This window comes from Dromiciops gliroides, chromosome 4, assembly GCF_019393635.1.
Source record: "Dromiciops gliroides isolate mDroGli1 chromosome 4, mDroGli1.pri, whole genome shotgun sequence".
Taxonomy (NCBI): domain Eukaryota; kingdom Metazoa; phylum Chordata; class Mammalia; order Microbiotheria; family Microbiotheriidae; genus Dromiciops; species Dromiciops gliroides.
Genome location: NC_057864.1, coordinates 450,722,450 through 450,740,815, shown reverse-complemented (window position 1 = coordinate 450,740,815; position 18,366 = coordinate 450,722,450). Strand labels below are relative to the sequence as shown.

The 18,366-nt window shown below is 47.1% G+C and overlaps 3 protein-coding genes across 4 annotated transcripts; 2 read left to right on the top strand and 1 right to left on the bottom strand.

Moving 5' to 3' along the window:
* The first annotated feature begins 4,420 nt into the window (after positions 1-4,420).
* On the top strand, positions 4,421-6,229 carry RBM8A (RNA binding motif protein 8A). Its single transcript, XM_044002627.1, has 6 exons — positions 4,421-4,712; positions 4,979-5,038; positions 5,126-5,203; positions 5,311-5,447; positions 5,788-5,924; positions 6,032-6,229. The coding sequence occupies exons 1-6, from the start codon at positions 4,646-4,648 to the stop codon at positions 6,075-6,077; spliced, it is 525 nt and encodes a 174-aa protein (XP_043858562.1). The 5' UTR covers positions 4,421-4,645; the 3' UTR covers positions 6,078-6,229.
* A 137-nt stretch (positions 6,230-6,366) lies between these two features.
* On the bottom strand, positions 6,367-11,508 carry LOC122754316 (gonadotropin-releasing hormone II receptor-like). Its single transcript, XM_044002626.1, is given in 4 exon segments — positions 6,367-6,729; positions 6,732-7,010; positions 7,575-7,785; positions 10,647-11,508. Coding segments are annotated over 4 exon segments (1,131 nt in total). The 5' UTR covers positions 11,157-11,508; the 3' UTR covers positions 6,367-6,598.
* Positions 11,509-11,765: 257 nt separating this feature from the next.
* On the top strand, positions 11,766-18,065 carry PEX11B (peroxisomal biogenesis factor 11 beta). 2 transcript variants are annotated; one of them, XM_043964286.1, is made up of 4 exons: positions 11,766-11,972; positions 12,865-12,980; positions 15,021-15,222; positions 16,814-18,065. In XM_043964286.1, the coding sequence occupies exons 1-4, from the start codon at positions 11,917-11,919 to the stop codon at positions 17,217-17,219; spliced, it is 780 nt and encodes a 259-aa protein (XP_043820221.1). In that variant the 5' UTR covers positions 11,766-11,916; the 3' UTR covers positions 17,220-18,065. The 2 variants fall into 2 exon arrangements, with proteins under 2 accessions (XP_043820221.1, XP_043820222.1); XM_043964287.1 differs by lacking the exon at positions 11,766-11,972 and adding an exon at positions 12,013-12,167.
* The last annotated feature ends 301 nt before the right edge of the window (positions 18,066-18,366 follow it).

The following is an 18,366-nucleotide window of genomic DNA, read 5'->3' as shown; positions in this document are numbered from 1 at the left end:
ATAAGGCAGGAACTTGCCTGAGTTCTCCGAAATTCACCTCCAAACAACTATAAAATAACATCTCAAAACAAAGTCTGGAGTGGCAGAACCAACAGTGAAACAATTTTGCTGCCCAAGAAAACTTAAAAGGTCAGTAGAAAGGTCTATCTCACTTGGGTCAAAAGGGAGTGCAGTTCACTGTGGGCAGCAGAGTTTGGGCAAGCTAGTTGGTCCTGAGCCCTGGTGCAGGGTCAGCACAGTAAGCCAGCCCAAGCCCCTAGGCCCCCCGGGGTGGGAGGTAGGTAGAGTGGGCAACACTTGAACCTTAATCTCATCAGAATTGGTATGCATAATTTAGGCATGCAACTAAACTAGTAAAGAAACAAATTTAAAATCCCCAATTAAATATCAAACTGGAAATCCAGAAAAGATTAATAAATTGAGAATAAGAAAACCATTGAACTAATAAATAAAACTGAGAGCTGGTTTTTATGGGGGGGAGGGGAATGGATTATCCATTGGTTAATTTGATTAAAAAAAAACAACAACAACCAAATTACCAGTGTCAAAAATGGGAAGGTAAAGGAGTTAGGATTACAGCAATGAAGATGAAATTAAAGCATATCAAGAGCTATTTTGTCAAATTATATGCCAATCTGACAATCTAAGTGAAATGGGTATTTACAAAAATATAAATTACTCAGATTAACAGAATGTGAAATAGAATACTTAAATAACCTCATTTTAGAAAAAGAAATTGAACAAGCCATCAGTGAACTCCATAAGCAAAAATCCCTAGGGCTAGATGGATTCACAAATGAATTCTACCAAACATTGAAAGAAAAATTCCAATATTATATAAACTATTTGGAAAAATAGGTGAAGAAGGAGTTCTACAAAATTCTTTTTATGACACAAATATAGTGCTGATATTGAAACCAGGAAGAGCAAAAACAGAGAAAGAAAACTAACTATAAAGCAATTTTACTAATGAATATTAATGCAAAAATTTTAAATAAAACAGTAGCAAGGAGATTACAGTAATATATCATAAGACTAATACACTATGACCAGGTGGGATTTTTACCAAAAATGTGGGGCTGGTTCAATATTAGGAACATTATCAGCATAACTCACCATATTAATAATAATTAAATCATATGGTGATCTCAAGAGATGCAGAAAAAGCTTTTGACAAAATACAATATCCTATTAAAAACACTAAAAAGGGGGGCATCTAGGTGGCGCAGTGGATAAAGCACCGGCCCTGGATTCAGAAGGACCTGAGTTCAAATCCAGCCTCAGACACTTGACTAGCTGTGTGACCCTGGGTAAGTCACTTAACTCCCATTGCCCCACAAAAAAAAAAACAAACAAAAAACACTAAAAATTATAGGAATAAATGGACCTTTCCTTAAAATGGTAAGTAGTATCTAAAGCCATAAAGAATTATCTGTAATAAGGGTAAACCAGGCCTTCCCAATAAGATCAAGGAGAAGCAAGGACATTGTTACTGGCATTATTTAGTATTGTACTAGAAATGTTAGTTATAGCAATAAGAGATACTGAAGGAATCGGAATGGGCAATGAGGAAATAAAACTATCATTCTTGGCAGATGATATATTGGTATACTTAGAGAATCAATTAATTAAGAATTGATAAATTAACGATTAACAACTTTACCAAAGTTTAAGGATATAAAATAAACCCACATAAATTATGAATATTTCTATATATCATCAACAAAATCCAGCAGCAAGAGACACATTCCTTAAAATAACTGTAGGAGGGGCAGCTAGGTAGCACAGTGGTAACACTGGCCCTGGAGTCAGGAGTACCTGAGTTCAAATCCGGCCTCGGACACTTGACACTTACTAGCTGTGTGACCCTGGGCAAGTCACTTAACCCCAATTGCCTCATTAAAAAAAATAATAAAATAAACAAAACAAATAAAATAACTGTAGGGGTAGCTAGGTCCCCTTCTTCAACCTTGATCTTGCATTTTTTCTCCCCAGCTTCCCCCATTGGGGAGCTCTCCCTGTGCTCCATTTAAAATTTCAAGTCTGGGGGCGGCTAGGTGGTGCAGTGGATAAAGCACAGGCCCAGGATTCAGTAGGACCTGAGTTCAAATCTGGCCTCAGACACTTGACACTTACTAGCTCTGTGACCCTGAGCAAGTCACTTAACCCTCATTGCCCTGCCAAAAAATAAAATAAAATAAATGTAAACAATATCAACTACTTGGAAATCTATGTGCTAAGACAAACCCAGGAACTATATGAACACAATTAAAAAATGTTTTTTTCACACAAAGTCAGATCTAAACAACTGGGAAAATATCACTTGCTCATGGGTAGGCCAAGGCAATATCATAAAAATAACAATTTTTTTTCTTTTGTGGGGTACTTTATCCACTGCACCACCTAGCTGCCCCCCAAAATGACAATTCTACCTAAATTAATTATTCAGTGCCATACCAATCACACTACCAAAAAAATTAAAGAGCTAAAAAAAATTAACAAAATTCATCCGGACGGGCAAAAGGTCAAGGATATCAAGGGGATTAATGAAAAATAAATATGAAGGAAGGTGGCCTAACAGTACCAAATCTCAAACTGTATTTTTTTTGTGTGAAACTGTATTATAAAGCAGTAATCATCAAAACAATTTGGTACTGGCTAAGAAATAGATTGGTAGAGAGGGTCAGCTAGGTGGCCCAGTAGATAGGCATCGGCCCTGGAGTTAGGAGTACCTGAGTTCAAATCTGGCTTCAGACACTTAATACTTATTAGCTGTGTGACCCTGGGCACGTCACTTAACCCCAATTGCCTCACTAAAAAAAAAAAAACAAATAGATTGGTAGATCAGAAGTAGAGATTAAGTACACAAGACACAGTAGTAAATGACCATAGTAATCTAGTGTTTGATAAATCCAAAGATCCAAGCTTTTGGGAAGTGAACAGAGTTCAACTTTGGACCCGCTAAGTTCGAACTATAGTGGGTCAATCAAATGGAGACATCAACTAAGAACTTAGAAAAACAGGACTGGAGATCTGGAAATAGTTTGGGAGTCTTCTGCATAAATATAATCATTGAAGTTATGGTATGAAATTCCCAAAGGAAAGAATGTAGAAAGACAACCTATGCTACATTCAAAAGGGAATGAATATACCGATGGTATTCATGGTGAAGGATTGAGGACCCAGGAAAAGAGAATGTCAAAGAGGTAGGAACCTGAAGAGAAAAGGCAGAAAGAATATCAAGTATCAAGTACTAAACAAGGTTCGAAGTTGAGAACAGAAGTTCATAAGGAAATCATTAGTGATCATGAGAGCGTTATTTCATAATGATGGGGACAACGAAGTCAAGCCTCACTTTCCTTCTCTGCCAAATAAGGGTGCTAGGAACCTCTACATCTTGATAGCCTGTTATGAGAAAGTAGAGGCAGCTTGTCTTTTCAGGTTTGGTTTATTAGAAAGGGTTTTTGGATAAAGGAGACTCTAATCAGCCTGTTGGCAAGGATGATTATGAGAGACTGGAGATGCGGAGAGGGGATTGCTCCTGAAAGGAGAGACTGGGTGAGCACAAATCTAGAGTAAGGGAGTGGGGGAGGGAGAGAGTACATGCCAATTAAGAATGAGGTGAGATCATAAGTTTGGGAGGGGAAGGGATGCAGCTCGGGGCTCGGGAGAAGCATTTGGAAGAATCACCATGTTGTACAAGTGGGGAAAACCTAAGTCTTGCACTCCCCTCAAAATAGCCAGTTTGAGAGCTGCCAATGCCTTCGGAGTACCCTGTAATCCAGGGCCTATAAGAGGCAATTCTCATCTGGTCTAGATTGGGTGACGTTAAGGAAGCTCTTCTGCAACCAAGTTACTTCGACCGTGGTTTTGTTTCTTTTACAAGCTTTTTTGGGGTCTGGGGGGTAGCGTAGATGCAGGAGGGGGGGGAAGGGGGTGTCGTCCTCGAAGTTTCATATCAGGCTATCCGAGCCAGAGGTTTAGGTTTAGAGCCAGGCCCGGGGCCATCCAGCCCCCTCAGGACTCCCGCCACGGCACCGAGCGGAGTCCGTGAAGTGTGCACCCACTTCCTCGGGACGAAAGGTGAGGGAAGGAGCCTGTTGTCTCTTTAAAGCGGAGCCCTGCACAGCCCCTGTCCGAAGCCAGTAAGTCGCTAGGCCAGCCGGGGCTCCGAAATGAAGATGGCACCTTCTCCAGTCTTTCCTCTCAGCAGAGAAGAAAGAAAAGCGCCACCGAGCGAAGAATCGCTGGAAAGACTAAAGAAACCCCGGGTTCCGGACCGCTGAGCTTTGCTCTCTTCTGCGAATTCCAGGGGCCTCGGCCTGCGGAGGGGGCGGGGCGCAGGGATCAGGGTGCAAGCGCAGGCGCGGCCCCGCCCCCATCACATGGCCTGCTTTCCAGCCCTCCTTCCCGGGAAGCCTTCGGTTTAAGATTCCGCCTCTCTCCTTCCTCCAGCCCGGAGGCCGAGGGACCTGCGTGAGCGTGCAGCCTCCCGGCCAAAGAGAAGAGAGACCCTTAGAGCCGAGTCGCCTGATTGGTTACCCAGGCAGTCAACAACACCTCGTGGGGCGGTTCTTTATCCCGCCATTCTTTCCCACCGTGCCTTGCTACAGAACCGCTCCGAGGAGCCCGTGAGCTGTTCAAGATGGCAGACGTGCTGGACCTTCATGAGGCCGGAGGCGAAGACTTCGCCATGGATGAGGATGGGGACGGTGCGGACTGGGTGGGCGGGGGGCGAAAGGAGCCGGGCCTCGGAAAGGGGAGGCGGCGGGAGGCGGCGGGAGGCGGCGGGAGGCGGCGGGAGGCGGCGGGAGGCGGCGGGAGGCGGCGGGAGGCGGCGGGAGGCGGGTCTTCCTCCCCTAGCACACCCGCCAGCGCCGGGCCGGGCCGGCGGCCTTAGGAATGAAAGGCCCCGCTCCCCACTCCCCGGACGGGAGCCTGGTCCGCCCTTCCTGACCCAGCTCTCCCCTCCCTCCAGAGAGTATTCACAAACTGAAGGAGAAGGCCAAGAAACGCAAGGGTCGCGGTTTCGGCTCAGGTGAGGCCGGGGCAGAGGAGGGCGAGGGGGGCTAAGGCAGGGACGGGCTGCCGTTCTCCACCGAGACCTGTTGAATGTACTTGACAGAGGAAGGGTCCCGGGCCCGAATGCGGGAGGACTATGACAGCGTGGAGCAGGACGGAGATGAGCCCGGGCCGCAGCGCTGTGAGTGACCGGAGGGGGCGGGGTAGTGGGTGGGAGCCTGGGTGGGCTTAGAACCGCAGATCTAAAGGCCGACACCTTTCCCTCCTATCCTCTCTCTGACCCTCCAGCTGTGGAGGGCTGGATTCTCTTTGTGACCGGGGTCCATGAGGAGGCCACTGAAGAAGACATACACGACAAGTTTGCAGAGTATGGGGAAATCAAGAATATCCATCTCAATCTGGACCGGCGCACAGGGTACCTCAAAGTAAGTTGGACGGTTGGGCTGTGTGTCCCCTGATACAGAATGAACGTGGGCAGTCAGAGCTTGATTGTTTACTGTGTGGGGAATGATAAGCACATTTGGATTAAATAATACTGAAAGTTAATTTAGTGACACACAGCAAAGACAGAGACGTAACAAACGACAGGAACACAGTATAAGTGGTAAGTTCATGCTGTACATTCATTGAGTGAAAGCTTACAGATTTTGATGTTTGTATTATTGCATCTAAGTTTAGGTTTGGTAAGTGGAAACAAGGGAGATTTATTGCCATGCTTTGTGTGGATGGGGACTGTCTGATTTTTTTTTTTGTCCTTTCACCGAGGGATATACTCTAGTTGAATATGAAACATACAAGGAGGCTCAGGCTGCCATGGAAGGGCTCAATGGCCAGGATATGATGGGACAGCCAATAAGCGTGGACTGGTGTTTTGTTCGGGGGCCACCCAAAGGCAAAAGGAGGTGAGGAGGGGTTGTGAATTGGATGTATACAGATGAGAAAAATAGAACAGTATTTGGATCATGATCTAGTCACCCTCACAGACTACCCGTCTTCCTTCCCTTTGCAGAGGTGGCAGAAGACGGAGCAGGAGTCCGGACCGGAGACGTCGCTGACGACACTGCTCAGATGTCATCCTTCCAGAGGATCAGTTTGCCTACATCCAGCCTTGGAGGAAAGGGGCTGGGATGGGACTGTGATTTAATATCTCCCGCCTCCTTACATGTTTCTTTTGCATTATGAATAAACAGTTTAGTTTTCTTTTCTACATCTGAGAGAATCAAAAATATCAGGTAAAAAGCCAGGAAGGCAACCCTGGCTTTTTCTGACTCTTTAAGTAGTGACAGCCCATTCCTCTTCCAGCTAAGGGAATGAAATGTACTATAACATTATGGGAAATATCAAGGATACTCTCCCAAATACGGAATTACTGAAGTCTAGAATGTTCTTACTCTTTCCTTTACTAGGGGTGGAAGAAGAATCTTCTCCACTAGGAGAAATAGGTACGGTCCAGGGTAGGTGGTGAGGAGTGGGAGCGGCTACAGGGACCAGGTAGGGATTCTGAAAAAATAGTTACTCTTGATTCCTTTGTGGTTGGAGGCCTGGGGCTAGACTTGAGGATCTCCGAGGGAGGGAGCTATAGAGATGTCTCCTCCATCTTTCCTGTCTTCCCACTACCCTCTGTGCTCACTTCCATCTGCCTAGGTGCCTGAACCATTTGTTGAGGGACTCTCCAAGAGCTCCTCCTCCCTGGGGAAGAATCTGAGCGAGTTCCTGGTGCCCTTTTCTGCAGCCGAGGGTGAAGGCCCCATAGAGTAAGGGGTCCAGGGGAGCATTGAGGAGGCCGAAGAGGAACAGGATGTGGCTGAGACTGGGAGGGACATTGCTTAGCATGCTGGGAGAGAACCAGTACCACAGGCCCAGCAGGTAGTAAGGTGTCCAGCAGATAACGAAGGTCAGCAGGACAAGTAGGGACAGTCGAAGGGCCCGAAGCCGCACCCGGGGGCGATTGTCAAAGGAACGACGAAGGGCGAACTGACCAGCGGGGGCTGGGGAGTCAGAGATGAATAAGTGTCAATTCCTTTTCTAGGCACTAGGTGGACATGAGGCAAGCCAATGGAGGGAGGGAGATGGATAGATGTATATTGCAGTTCTTTTTGAAGCTCCCATGTGAATATAATTCTTGTACACATGCACAAACACTTCACTAAAGATATGGATCACCCTTTCAGGTGGGGTTTAGGGAAAAGAGACATGCTGGGGAAAGGACCTCAGGCCAGAGTATGGGGTACGGCTTAAGAATATAAAGTTGACCAGCCCCACTCCTTTCCCCCCCCTCACCCTTTCTAACCCTTACCCATGGCCAAGGGAGATGGTAGGAGATGACACGTACCACCACCTGCTAAAACCCTGTGGACCTGGGCTTTAAAGAATGACCAGATACAGTTAGGACTGTTTGGACTCTTGATTTCCCCCATATCAATGGACTGGAGTTAAGGAGTACTTTTGTGATTAGGCTCTCACTATGGCCTAAAGACTAGGAGGTTATCATTGTGGAGATTGGGACTGAAGCTATGGATTGGGAAATGGGGATTAGGATCTAGAGATCTCACCATGCTCCCCCTTCCCTGTTCGGTGTCTGGACACACTGAATACAATTCGGCCATAGCAGATTGCCATGACTGTCAGAGGTATCAGGAAGAGCCCACAGAAGGTGAAGAGGTTATAGGCGATTTCTTGCCATCGGGCCTTGAAGCTTCCTTTGGTGACACACTGAATGAAGGGGACTGGCCCAGCACGGCGGACAGTATGAAACAGGAACAGCTGGAGTGGGGTGGAGTATAAAACAAAGACTTCCACCTTCTTATGTCATAATAGTCCCCACTACCACCCTCTCACCCCTACCACACGGGCAATATTGATTAGGACCATAGTATATCCATGATGCCAACCATTTAAAAAAATTATAGATGAAGCATAAACATCCATCTAAATGCTTGTGTGTCCACAAATGTGGCTGAATTCTGTTTTAGCAAAACATGACCATGTGAGGAGGGGTTTTTTTTGGTTTTTCTCTTTAGCCATTTAGCCAACAACCCATGGTGCTATTACTTGCTGTGTGCAGACAAGATAAATTCTGTTTGAACAAGAAATACTGTATAGTGGGTGCTGTTCAGAAACCCCACTTAAGTAGTGAATCTATTCAATAAATTGTTCTTTGAGCAAGAGCCTGTGTATCGTAACTACTGAAAGTATAAATAAAAATTGACACTTAAAAAAAAAAATGCTGTGTTGGTCTATTTGCATATTGCTTTTTTTCCCCTTTGGAAACTGCAGGGCTGTTGACTTTCACTCCAGCAATGGAAGCAAAAATACCCTGACACTTAAATGAATAGGTAAGTCATGCTTGGAGACACACTTTCACCAGAAAGGGGGGGGAAATTTCGAAGAAATGGAAGGAGTCAGTCTATAGCTCAAGTGTTACCAGTTACTTGGACCTTTGATCTACTCTGAGCTGACTGGATAGGGAAGTAGCAAGATGTAAAGTAGTCATGAGGGGGACACAGGACCAGGAAGTTGAAGAGAGGAGTTTCCAGTCTCTGTTTTACAAGTTAGTACCCAAATGTAATCAAATACTAACCAAATTCAGCCTCAGACATAAAATCGGCTGTGTGACCCTAGGCAAGTCACTCAACCTCTGCCTCAGTTTGCTGAGATATAAAATGGGGATAACAGCATCTACCTTGCAGGGTTGATGTGAGAGGATCAAACGAAATATTTGTAAAGTGCTTAGCACAGTGCCTGGCACCTAGCAGATGCTACATAAATGCTTATTTCCTTCACTTTCTCCTCCTGCCCAAATAAACTTTTGGACAGGGCAGAACCTCTCAGATTATTGAATGTAAAAGAAGAATACTTGTTACTAGCTCATAGGATTTTGAGGAAGGTAAATTGTAATATATATATATATATATATATATATATATCCCAAATCACTTCCCTCAAAACAACTCTGAGGTAAGTAAGCAGCACAAGTTAGTAACAGTTGATTTGTCCGTATCTCAATGGTAGAGCTGAGAAGAAAACCAAGGGCTGACTTAAAGACCATTGAGTCATCAAGCAAAACCTGGGCTGTTTACAGGACAGTTCTGGGATCAAATTATATAATCAATGCAAAAATCCCCCCAAACCAACCTCCTACAAAACTTATAAATAAAAGGGATTGTTCTTTAAGCATTTTCTACATACATTAAACTCTAAAACACCAACACGACATTTTTTAAATGTCAAATTTTATTAAGAAAAAAATCTCACCATCTATTTAAAAAGTTATAGCAGAGGGGCAGCTAGGTGGGGCAGTGGACAGAGCACCAGCCCTGGATTCCGGAGGACCTGAGTTCAAATCCAGCCTCAGACACTTGACACTAGCTGTGTGACCCTGGGCAAGTCACTTAACCCTCATTGCCTCACCAAAAAAAAAAGTTACAGCAGAAAACTAACACTTATCCCAGTTACCTTGGGACTGACAAAACATCTCCTTTTGCAAAATATTCCTACTTCTATCCCCAAAATTACCATTGTTAATTTGTTGGTATTCATATACAGTGCATAACTAATTTTGGTTTTATATAAAAGAAGAAGACCGTAAGTGTACCTCCTCTCTCAGTTGTAGTAATGTGTTTCTCTACAGTTAAGGATGAGTTACTTGAATGATTGACTACTCGTTGAGTAAAATACTTGTTTTTCTTAAAACCATAATTAGGATTGCTTTCAGTATTCCATATATCCTCTAGTTTTTGTATTGTGGACATTAGTAACTTTTAGTGATTTTTTAGATTTAAATCCCTTTATTGCAGTAAAAACAGCACTACCTTAGAGTCAGAAAACTTGGATTCTACTTCAGGCTTTTAATTTATTGGCTGTGAGAACTAGAGAAAATCACTTAACATCTCTGAGCCTTAATTTTCCCTCTTGTAAAATGGGGATATTCATTCAACAAGCATTTATTATTAAACATTAAATGCACTACCTAATATAGTGCTGTTGTGAGGCTCAAATGAGATGTATATGAAGTATTTTGGAACCTTGAAGTGCTGCACTTGTAAATGAGCATTTTTTTTCTTAGACTCCTTCCAAAATGAAGAATCCTAACATTTTTCTAGTCTATCCACAAATAGAAACAGTTCTATCTCCGAGGCAGCTAGGGTTTTGTTTGTTTGTTTTGGTACATTTGCTTCCGTGGTCTTTTCCCCTAACCTTTTAAAGCTCGCGGGTTGATTTAAGATTTGATCAGAATTGCCGGAAGTATTCAGGTTCAGTTATGCACCATAAATTTGCATGCCATAATTTCAATTTACTTCGCTCCACTTCCCTTTCTTATTTTCAACTACAGTACCCTCCCCTGGTTTACGGTGGAATTGGATGAAAACTGAAAAGAGAAAAACTGAAGTTTGGGGGACCCACTGGAAGGTGAGAGAGAAGCCAGCCTTATAGAAAAATGGAAAGCGGGATCGAGCAGATCGACCTTCGAGGGGTGGGTGGGGCGACTCTGCATTTAATTTTATGCAAATTGTATGTAAATGAACGTTGAAGGGCAATGAAGTGGTAAAAGAGGTCTTTTTCGTGAGTTCCCAGGGTAGGATAATACCTTGACTGCTCAGGTTCGCGCTCCCTTGGTCACTCACCTGGGGCAGGGCAAGCAGAAAACTAAGCCCCCAGGCCGTTCCCAGCAGCTTTCGCCCACCCCCTCTGGGTCCAAGAGGATGGAGCACAGCAGCCTGGCGGTCAAGTCCAATGACCACAGGCAGAAAAGCAGCCGCGTACATGGCCAGCAGTTTCAGGAACATGAGTGTCCGGCAAGCAACATCTCCAGCGAGCCACTGGACGGTGGCATTCCACGCAGCATCCAGAGGCATGACCACGAAAGTGACCAGTAAGTCTGCGGCGGCCAGGTGGCCAAAAAGTCGGCGGACAGGGGAGGGGCGGAGTCGACTAGATCTCGGCCGCGTCACTGACCACAGCACGGCCAGATTCCCTGCAGCCGATGACAGGAACAGCGCAGCGGTCACTCCTACTCGGACCTTGGCCGCGGTTGAAAAGGTGGGAAGCGCCGACTCCTCCACCTCGACCCCCGCCCCGGCCCAGGCTTCCTCTCCGACCGAAGAGCCCCAGACGGTGTCATTGCTCGTGGACATAGCTTCAGGGGGGAAGTGGCCAGTTCGAGCAGCCCATCCCTTCCCCCGCCAGGCCAGGGGCTGGTGCCGGTCATAGTGGTCTCCGGCCGCACCCGTCGCCAGCCTCAGGGACGCTCCCCATCTTTGCCCCGGGGACCGCCGTGTGTCCGGCGCCACCCAGCTGTCCAGAGCTCAGGGTCCCATCCACGCGTCCAGCCCGCAGGAGGCTCCCCATGCCCTCCTGCTCCGTGCCCAGGCCCGGCGGGCAGAGGGGCTCTCTGGTGCCCCTTCCCCCGCGCGTAGCGGCCCGGCGCCCGCTCCACAGCTGGAGGTCACTGCGGCTGCTGCTCCGCACTCCAGCCTGCCGCCGGCCCCGCCCCTCTCCTCTCCAGGCCCCGCCTCCCGCCAGCCCCACCTCCCCCTTCCTCCCGGGGCTAGGACGTTTAAAGGCGGCGGCTGCCGCGGGGGCCCGAGGACGACGCCGGGAGTCGCTCCCGCCCCTGGGGTGCGGGAGAATTGGCGGAGGTGACTGAAATTCCCGCCGTGTCCGAGCCTGGGGAGAAGCCGAAGCGATGGCAAAGATGTGGGGCCCCAGCGGGGCCCAGCCCGGCCTCTGCTCCGAGGGGCGGGGCCTCGGCGCGCTTTGCTTCGCTCCCCAGTTTGTCCCTCGCGCGGTGCCGTCGGGTGCTGCGGCGGTGGGCGTGGGAAGAGAAAAGGATACGGGGCCCTACCGGGCAGGACGGGACAGCAGAGCCGGTTGGTGGACTTCGTTACCGCTGGGATGGACGCCTGGGTCCGCTTCAGCGCCCAAAGCCAGGCTCGGGAGCGCCTGTGCAGGTGCGGCTGGGATCAAGGGGCGCGAGCGGGGACAGACCCCTTGGTCAGCTCGAGCTACGGGGGTCAGAAAGGGTCAGCCCCGGGTACGGAGGCCGGGAGAGACCGACCCCTCAGCTAGTGTGCGGGGAACTGGCGCCGGGCTAGTCGTGAAGGGGATGATTCGTTTCCGCCCGCAGGACAGATGGGGAAACTGAGGCATGGGTTGGGATGAGGACGGGGAGGGGCGGAGATCCCGATGACCAGGCTCCTCTCCGAGAGGGACTCGGACCCTGCTCGTAGTGCGTGTGGTGGGAGATCGCCTCCGAACCGCCCGATCGCCACCGGTCCTACTGTTAGCCAGTGGGCCTCCTGGGGGCTGGGGGGGGGGGGTGACACGTGCCCACGTGACCCGGGCGGAGTTGGGGGCGGGGGAAGAAGAAAGGAGCCGGCTCTGCTAGGCTCGGCCGCTGCTGGGGGGGGGGGGGGGCGGGGTGTGGAGTCTGTGGACTCTGCCCGGGAGTGGGAGAGGTGCCCGAGGTCCTGGGCCCTGAGCCCCTGCCTGGGGGGCACACACCTGCATCTCTCCGCTGTGTACCTGGATGCCAAATGAGGATCTCCCACACCCTCTTCCTCGAGTGTCCATTTCCTTTTTCTTCGATTCAGTCTCCTAACCACCCCCTTTTTTCCTTTGCCTTCCTCACCCACCCTGTCCCTATAACCTTCTCGGGTTCCCTTGCCCCATACCCTCTCTTCTCTGCTGCTCAAAAGAACCGAACCTGGGGAGTGGGTTTGTAGGGGAAGGAAGTTGGCTGGCATTGTGGGTGTGCAAAGGTCTGTTGGGGAGGGAGGTGTAGGGGAGGTCTGACTTCCACAACCCCCTCCTCCCACCCTGCCCCTTTGCTCCTTCCCATAGGGCTGCCCAGTATGCCTGCTCCCTCCTTGGTCACGCACTGCAGAAACATGGGGCAAGTCCTGAACTTCAGAAGCAAATTCGGCAGTTGGAGGGTCACCTGAGCCTTGGACGAAAGCGTAAGTGCCCCTTTTTTCCTTCAAAGAATAGATGAGGGTCAAGTATTCTCTAATTCCTTCTGACTTGATTTCTTAGTCACTCCTTCCAGCTATTCTCCCCCACCCCTGTTTTTTTGCAAAAAATCCCTTTTAAAATCAATATTTTGTTGATATGCTTTTAAAAACATCTCTGTCACTTCTCAGTGATTTTTGCATTATCTCCACAAACTTTCCTTGTAATTAAGTACAGTTAAGCAAAGCAAATCAACACATTATCCCTCTCTGAATATGCTTGCTTTATTCCACACTTAGAGGCACTGTCTCTCTAAGGATAAGGGAGCAGGCATGCCTCTTGGCAGTCAAGATTGGTTACTGCATTGATTAGTTTTGAAATTATTGATTATTTACTTTTACAGTATTGTGGTCATCATTTCACTTGTTCACCTGGCTCTCTTTACTTCACACTGTCTCAGTTCATAGGAGTCTTCCCAAGTTTCTCTAAATTCTTCATATTTGGTGTTTCCTACAGGACAGTAATATTTTATGACATTCATATAACACGATTTGTTCAACTTTTCCCCCATCATCAGGGATCTATTTCCTCCCATTTCTTTGCTGCTACAAAAAAATTGGTGCTATAAATATTTGTGTATAAATGGTCTGTCTTCCCCGTCTTTGGGCTGTATACCTAGTCATGGTATCACTGGATTAAAGGGTACATACAATTTAATGACTGTTGTACTCTAATGTCAAATTGTTTTCTAACATGGTTAGACCAATTCAAAGCTCCACCAACAGTAGATTTGTGTGCCTCTCTTTCCACAAACCATGAAGCATTTATCATTTTTGTCTTCTGTTACCTTTACCAATTTGATGATTGTAAGGTAACCCTGTATTTTTCTTTTTTTTTGTGGGGCAATGGGGGTTAAGTGACTTGCCCAGAGTCACATAGCTAGTGTCAAGTGTCTGAGGTAGGATTTGAACTCAGGTACTCCTGAATCCAGGGCTGGTGCTTTATCCACTGTGCCACCTAGCTGCCCTAACCCTGTATTTTAGATTTTTTTTTTTTTGCAGGGCAATGAGGGTTAAGTGACTTGCCCAGGGTCACACAGCTAGTAAGTGTCAAGTGTCTGAGGCCGGATTTGAACCCAGGTACTCCTGAATCCAGGGCCGGCGCTTTACCACTGCGCCATCTAGCTGCCCTTTTTTGAGATTTTTTTTTTTTTTTTAAACATCACATTTTCTTTTTCTTTCTTTTTTTCTTTTGGACTGGGCAATTGGGGTTAAGTGACTTGCCCAGGGTCACACAGCTAGTGTTAAGTGTCTGAGGCCGGATTTGAACTCAGGTCCTCCTGAATCCAGGGCTGGTGCTCTATCCACTGTGCCACCTAGCTGCCCCTTAACCCTGTATTTTAAATCAGCCTTTCTCTTGAGATTTGGAACACTCATATTCTTGTTGATAACTTGAATTTCCTCTTTTGATAACTGCCTCTTCATATCCTGTGGCCACAACTGGGAATGGTTCTTGTTCTTATATATTTATATCAATTCCCTATTTATATTCTGTATTTTTACCAGAGATCCCTGCTGCAAAGATTTTTTATTCCAGTCAACATCTTCTACTTCTAACAATATTATTCATGCAGAAGCTTTTCAGTTTTATGTAATTGAAATGACCTATTTTATCTTTTATGATCACCATTCTTCCTTGCTTGATTTAGAATGTATGTCCAGCCATAACTTTACCTCCTCATTTTTGTTTCCCAGTTGAGGTGGCAGGAAGGCAAAGTACAAGCAGGGGATTGGGAAAGAGAGAGAAGAGAGGTTAATTAGAACTAAAGGGAAATGGAAAAATGTCATGAGAGTTTGAAGTTTTCAGAGATGAAAAAACTAAACTTGTCTCTGCCCCAACCTTCTTGTTTTTGTCCTGTTGCTTGCTCACTTGGACGCTCTGTCCTCAATCTTGTTTTGTCTGCCTGTGGCTGTCTCGTTCATCTCTCTCCTGAGTTGTCGCATGCTCCTCTCCTGTCTCACCCATCCCCTTGCCCTTTTCCCATCCAGTTCTTCGCCTGGGTAACTCAGCAGATGCCCTCGAGTCGGCCAAACGGGCTGTGCATCTGTCAGATGTCGTCCTTCGATTCTGCATCACTGTCAGCCATCTCAATCGAGCCTTGTACTTCGCCTGTGACAATGTCTTGTGGGCTGGAAAGGCTGGGTTGGCACCCCTTGTGGACCAGGAGAAGTGGGCCCAGCGTTCATTCAGGTTAGAGATTCCTCTGCCCTTGGACTTCATCACACCTTGGGGATCCTCTAAGCCTACAGTGAGGGCTGGCCACCCCAAACCAACACATCTCTATTCCCCTGGATCCCAGTCTGCAAGTGTGTGCTGAATGGGGGTGAGGGGATATGTAGTGGATGGAGTGCTGGACTCTGAGTTGGGAAGACTTGGATTCAAATCCTGGTCCGACTCCTACTGATTACAGCTGTGCACAAGTCATCTGATTGCTTTGGACCACAGCTTTCCTGTCTGTAAAAACAGGGACAATAATACCGATGTCTACTTTAAAGATTTTTTTATGAGGTTGAAATAAGATACTGTGTATAAAGTACTTTTCGGTCTTTAAGACACTACATAAAATATCTCTTATTAAAAGACGCCAAGAACTTATGAAGTGAAAGACATTAGGTATTGTGGCACAGTGAGGTGACCTTTGAGTTAGGAAAACCTGGGTACAAGTGTTGCCTCTGACACATTGGCTGTGTGACCCTGGGCCCTGAAAATGACCACTCAGGGCTCAGGCAGCTGTCTAACCCTAGAAGGTACGGAGAAGGTGAAGATCTACATTGATCTTCACTGGGAGCTTTCTAAACTGAAGAAATCTAAGACCCAATCAGAGATTGGGGGCAGCGTAACCTGGTTATGATACCTCCTTTGCCTTTCCTTTCATTCCTCACTGTCCCTGTCCCCCAATCTCCAGTCTCTCTTGTTTCCATGTGTCTGCCTTTCACTTTATTCCTCCTCTACCTCAAACTTCTCTCCTGGTCATTTGCCAGTGTAGACATGACTGGGTGTGAGTGGGTGCTCTCTGGAAGCACCAATAAACATCACTGTTTATGAGTGGCCACCATTGCTAGAGCACTGTATCCGGTGCTGTTGAGTAGATACAAAAAGGAGGAAGTCCTTGGCCTTAAGAATTTAAATTCAGGGCAGCTAGGTGGTACAGTGGATAAAGCACTGGCCCTGGATTCAGGAGGACCTGAGTTCAAATCTGGGCTCAGACACTTGACACTTACTAGCTGTGTGACCCCGGGCAAGTCACTTAACACTCATTGCCCCACAAAAAAAAAAAAAAGAAATTCAGTAATCTCTGTTGAGTTATCATCTTTTAAGTACCTGCTATGTGCTAAGCACTTTCATAGGCCCTGAGGATTCAGGGAAAGAGTCTTTTCCATCAGGGAGCTTACATTAGACAGTAACTTAGAACCTTCTGTAGTTAGGGAGACTGAACATACACCAGAAACAAGTGGGACTCTTTTGTAGGAAAAAAGAAAGGTGCATATGAATACAATATAAACTGAATGTTTAAGTTCTGAGTAGAGGAGGACAAGGTAGGTGAGGTTAGTACTGGAAAGTTCCCTAAATTTTGAGTAAGGTTTTGAAGGTAGAGAGGAACTTCAATTGGTAATGACAAAGTAGGAAGACATTTCAGAATGGGGAAAAGGCATGTGCTTGGGGGTGATCTGATGCGATTTTCTTAGCAAATTAAGAGAAGATTACTAATCAATTCCTTCGGCACAGAGCTCAGATTTCGCTCCATCTTAATGATCCTTTCTACCCTGTACCTCTGTCCCAGGTATTACTTATTTGCCCTCATCATGAATTTGAGCCGCGACGCCTATGAGATACGACTGCTGATGGAGCAGGAGTCTTCAGCTTGTGGCCGTCGGCCGAAGGGGTCAGCAGGAGGGACCTTGGGAGGTAGTGAAGCTGGGGGTGCAGCAGGGGCTGGTGCCCCAGGAGGGAGTCTGCCCCATCTGGCCTTGCAGCTTCAGCTCCGAGTTCTTCTCCTCGCCCGGGTTCTACGAGGCCATCCCCCGCTCCTGCTTGATGTGGTCAGAAATACTTGTGACCTCTTCATCCCACTGGACAAGCTGGGCCTATGGCGTTGTGGCCCTGGAGTTGTGGGGCTCTGTGGTCTGGTGTCTTCCATCCTCTCTATCCTTACCCTGCTCTGTCCCTGGCTCCGGCTCAAGCCCTGAAGCCAAAATTGTAGGGTGGAAGAGAGTCTAATCTGAGAATGGGGAGAGGTGGCTGGTTCTTTGTGTTGGTCCATTGTCACCCTGACTTTGCTTTTAGTTAAAACTCAAATTTGGAGACTTACAGATGAAGAGTGACTCCGGAAGGGGAAAGGGCGGCCCTTGGGTTCAACAGGATAATTCTCTTCCTTTCTTACTGTGCGGGTTCTTTTTGTCTCTTGAGTCTCTTCTTACTGTTTTTAAATTAAATTCATTTTTTTCAATCAACAAAAACCCTCCTTCTCTCCCTCCCACTCGCCCCTGAGACAGAAAGAAAAACCAAACTCCTGTTCCAGACATGTCTACTTGTCTTCTTTTTTCCTAGTTCCCTCTTTCTCAGATTTCTTTCTGAGACTTCCTAACGCCTCCTCATTCTCCATCCCAGTTATTCAGTCCTTAGCTGTAGCTCCCCTGAGGAAAGAAGAGAGACCCAGGATTTTGACCCGTCATGCCTTAGCCGTTTCCCTTTCAGCGCAGAAGATGCTTGGGCAGATGGAGAGTCTTTGGTTTCATGTGGGAGAATGGCCCAACGGTCTCTCCTCTCCACTCCTTTTCCCTTGGTGCCATGTTTTCCTTTCCATAGCAGTTTGGGTTTTCTCCTTCCTCTATCATTTTATCTCCCACCTTCCCCTCGACTGTGTCTCAGCCCTTTTTACTTTTCTCCCAGGCCCACTGCCTCCTGTGATGCTGTCTGTGTTCAGCATCCTACTGTAAATACTGTACAAATGAAACTGTAAATAGCTTTGGCCAATGGCCCTGCTGGTTGGCCACCTCAAAGGGCAGCAAATTAAAGGTGAGTTTTGCTCGTTGGCCTTTGGTTTGGTCACTTATACAGTCCGTCCATTCTTGGCCTCTGCTCTAGCCTGGCCGGCTCTCTGGGGAGTTGGTCATCATCATTGAGTATTGATTGGGCTCTAGGTACCAGGCTCAGTACTAAGGATACAAAAGGGATGTGGATGGCCCCTGCCGTCCGGGGCCTCAGCTGGCATAACTACGATGATGAGACTGATCCCACAAGCCACATTGAGAACTGGTCTCCCTTCAGAGCCATGCCTTGCTCTTAAAACACTCCAAGTTTATTAATCTACACAATGAGGAATATAAGCCACGT

Bases quoted from the DNA above. Each gene is read 5' to 3' on its own strand.
- RBM8A (XM_044002627.1), top strand. From the start codon at position 4,646: ATGGCAGACGTGCTGGACCTTCATGAGGCCGGAGGCGAAGACTTCGCC. The intron at 5,448-5,787 runs GTAAGTTGGACG...CCTTTCACCGAG, and splicing joins GGCGCACAGGGTACCTCAAA to GGATATACTCTAGTTGAATA. The intron at 5,925-6,031 runs GTGAGGAGGGGT...TTCCCTTTGCAG, and splicing joins CCACCCAAAGGCAAAAGGAG to AGGTGGCAGAAGACGGAGCA.
- PEX11B (XM_043964286.1), top strand. From the start codon at position 11,917: ATGGACGCCTGGGTCCGCTTCAGCGCCCAAAGCCAGGCTCGGGAGCGC. The intron at 11,973-12,864 runs GTGCGGCTGGGA...TCCTTCCCATAG, and splicing joins GCTCGGGAGCGCCTGTGCAG to GGCTGCCCAGTATGCCTGCT. The intron at 15,223-16,813 runs GTTAGAGATTCC...CCTCTGTCCCAG, and splicing joins TGGGCCCAGCGTTCATTCAG to GTATTACTTATTTGCCCTCA.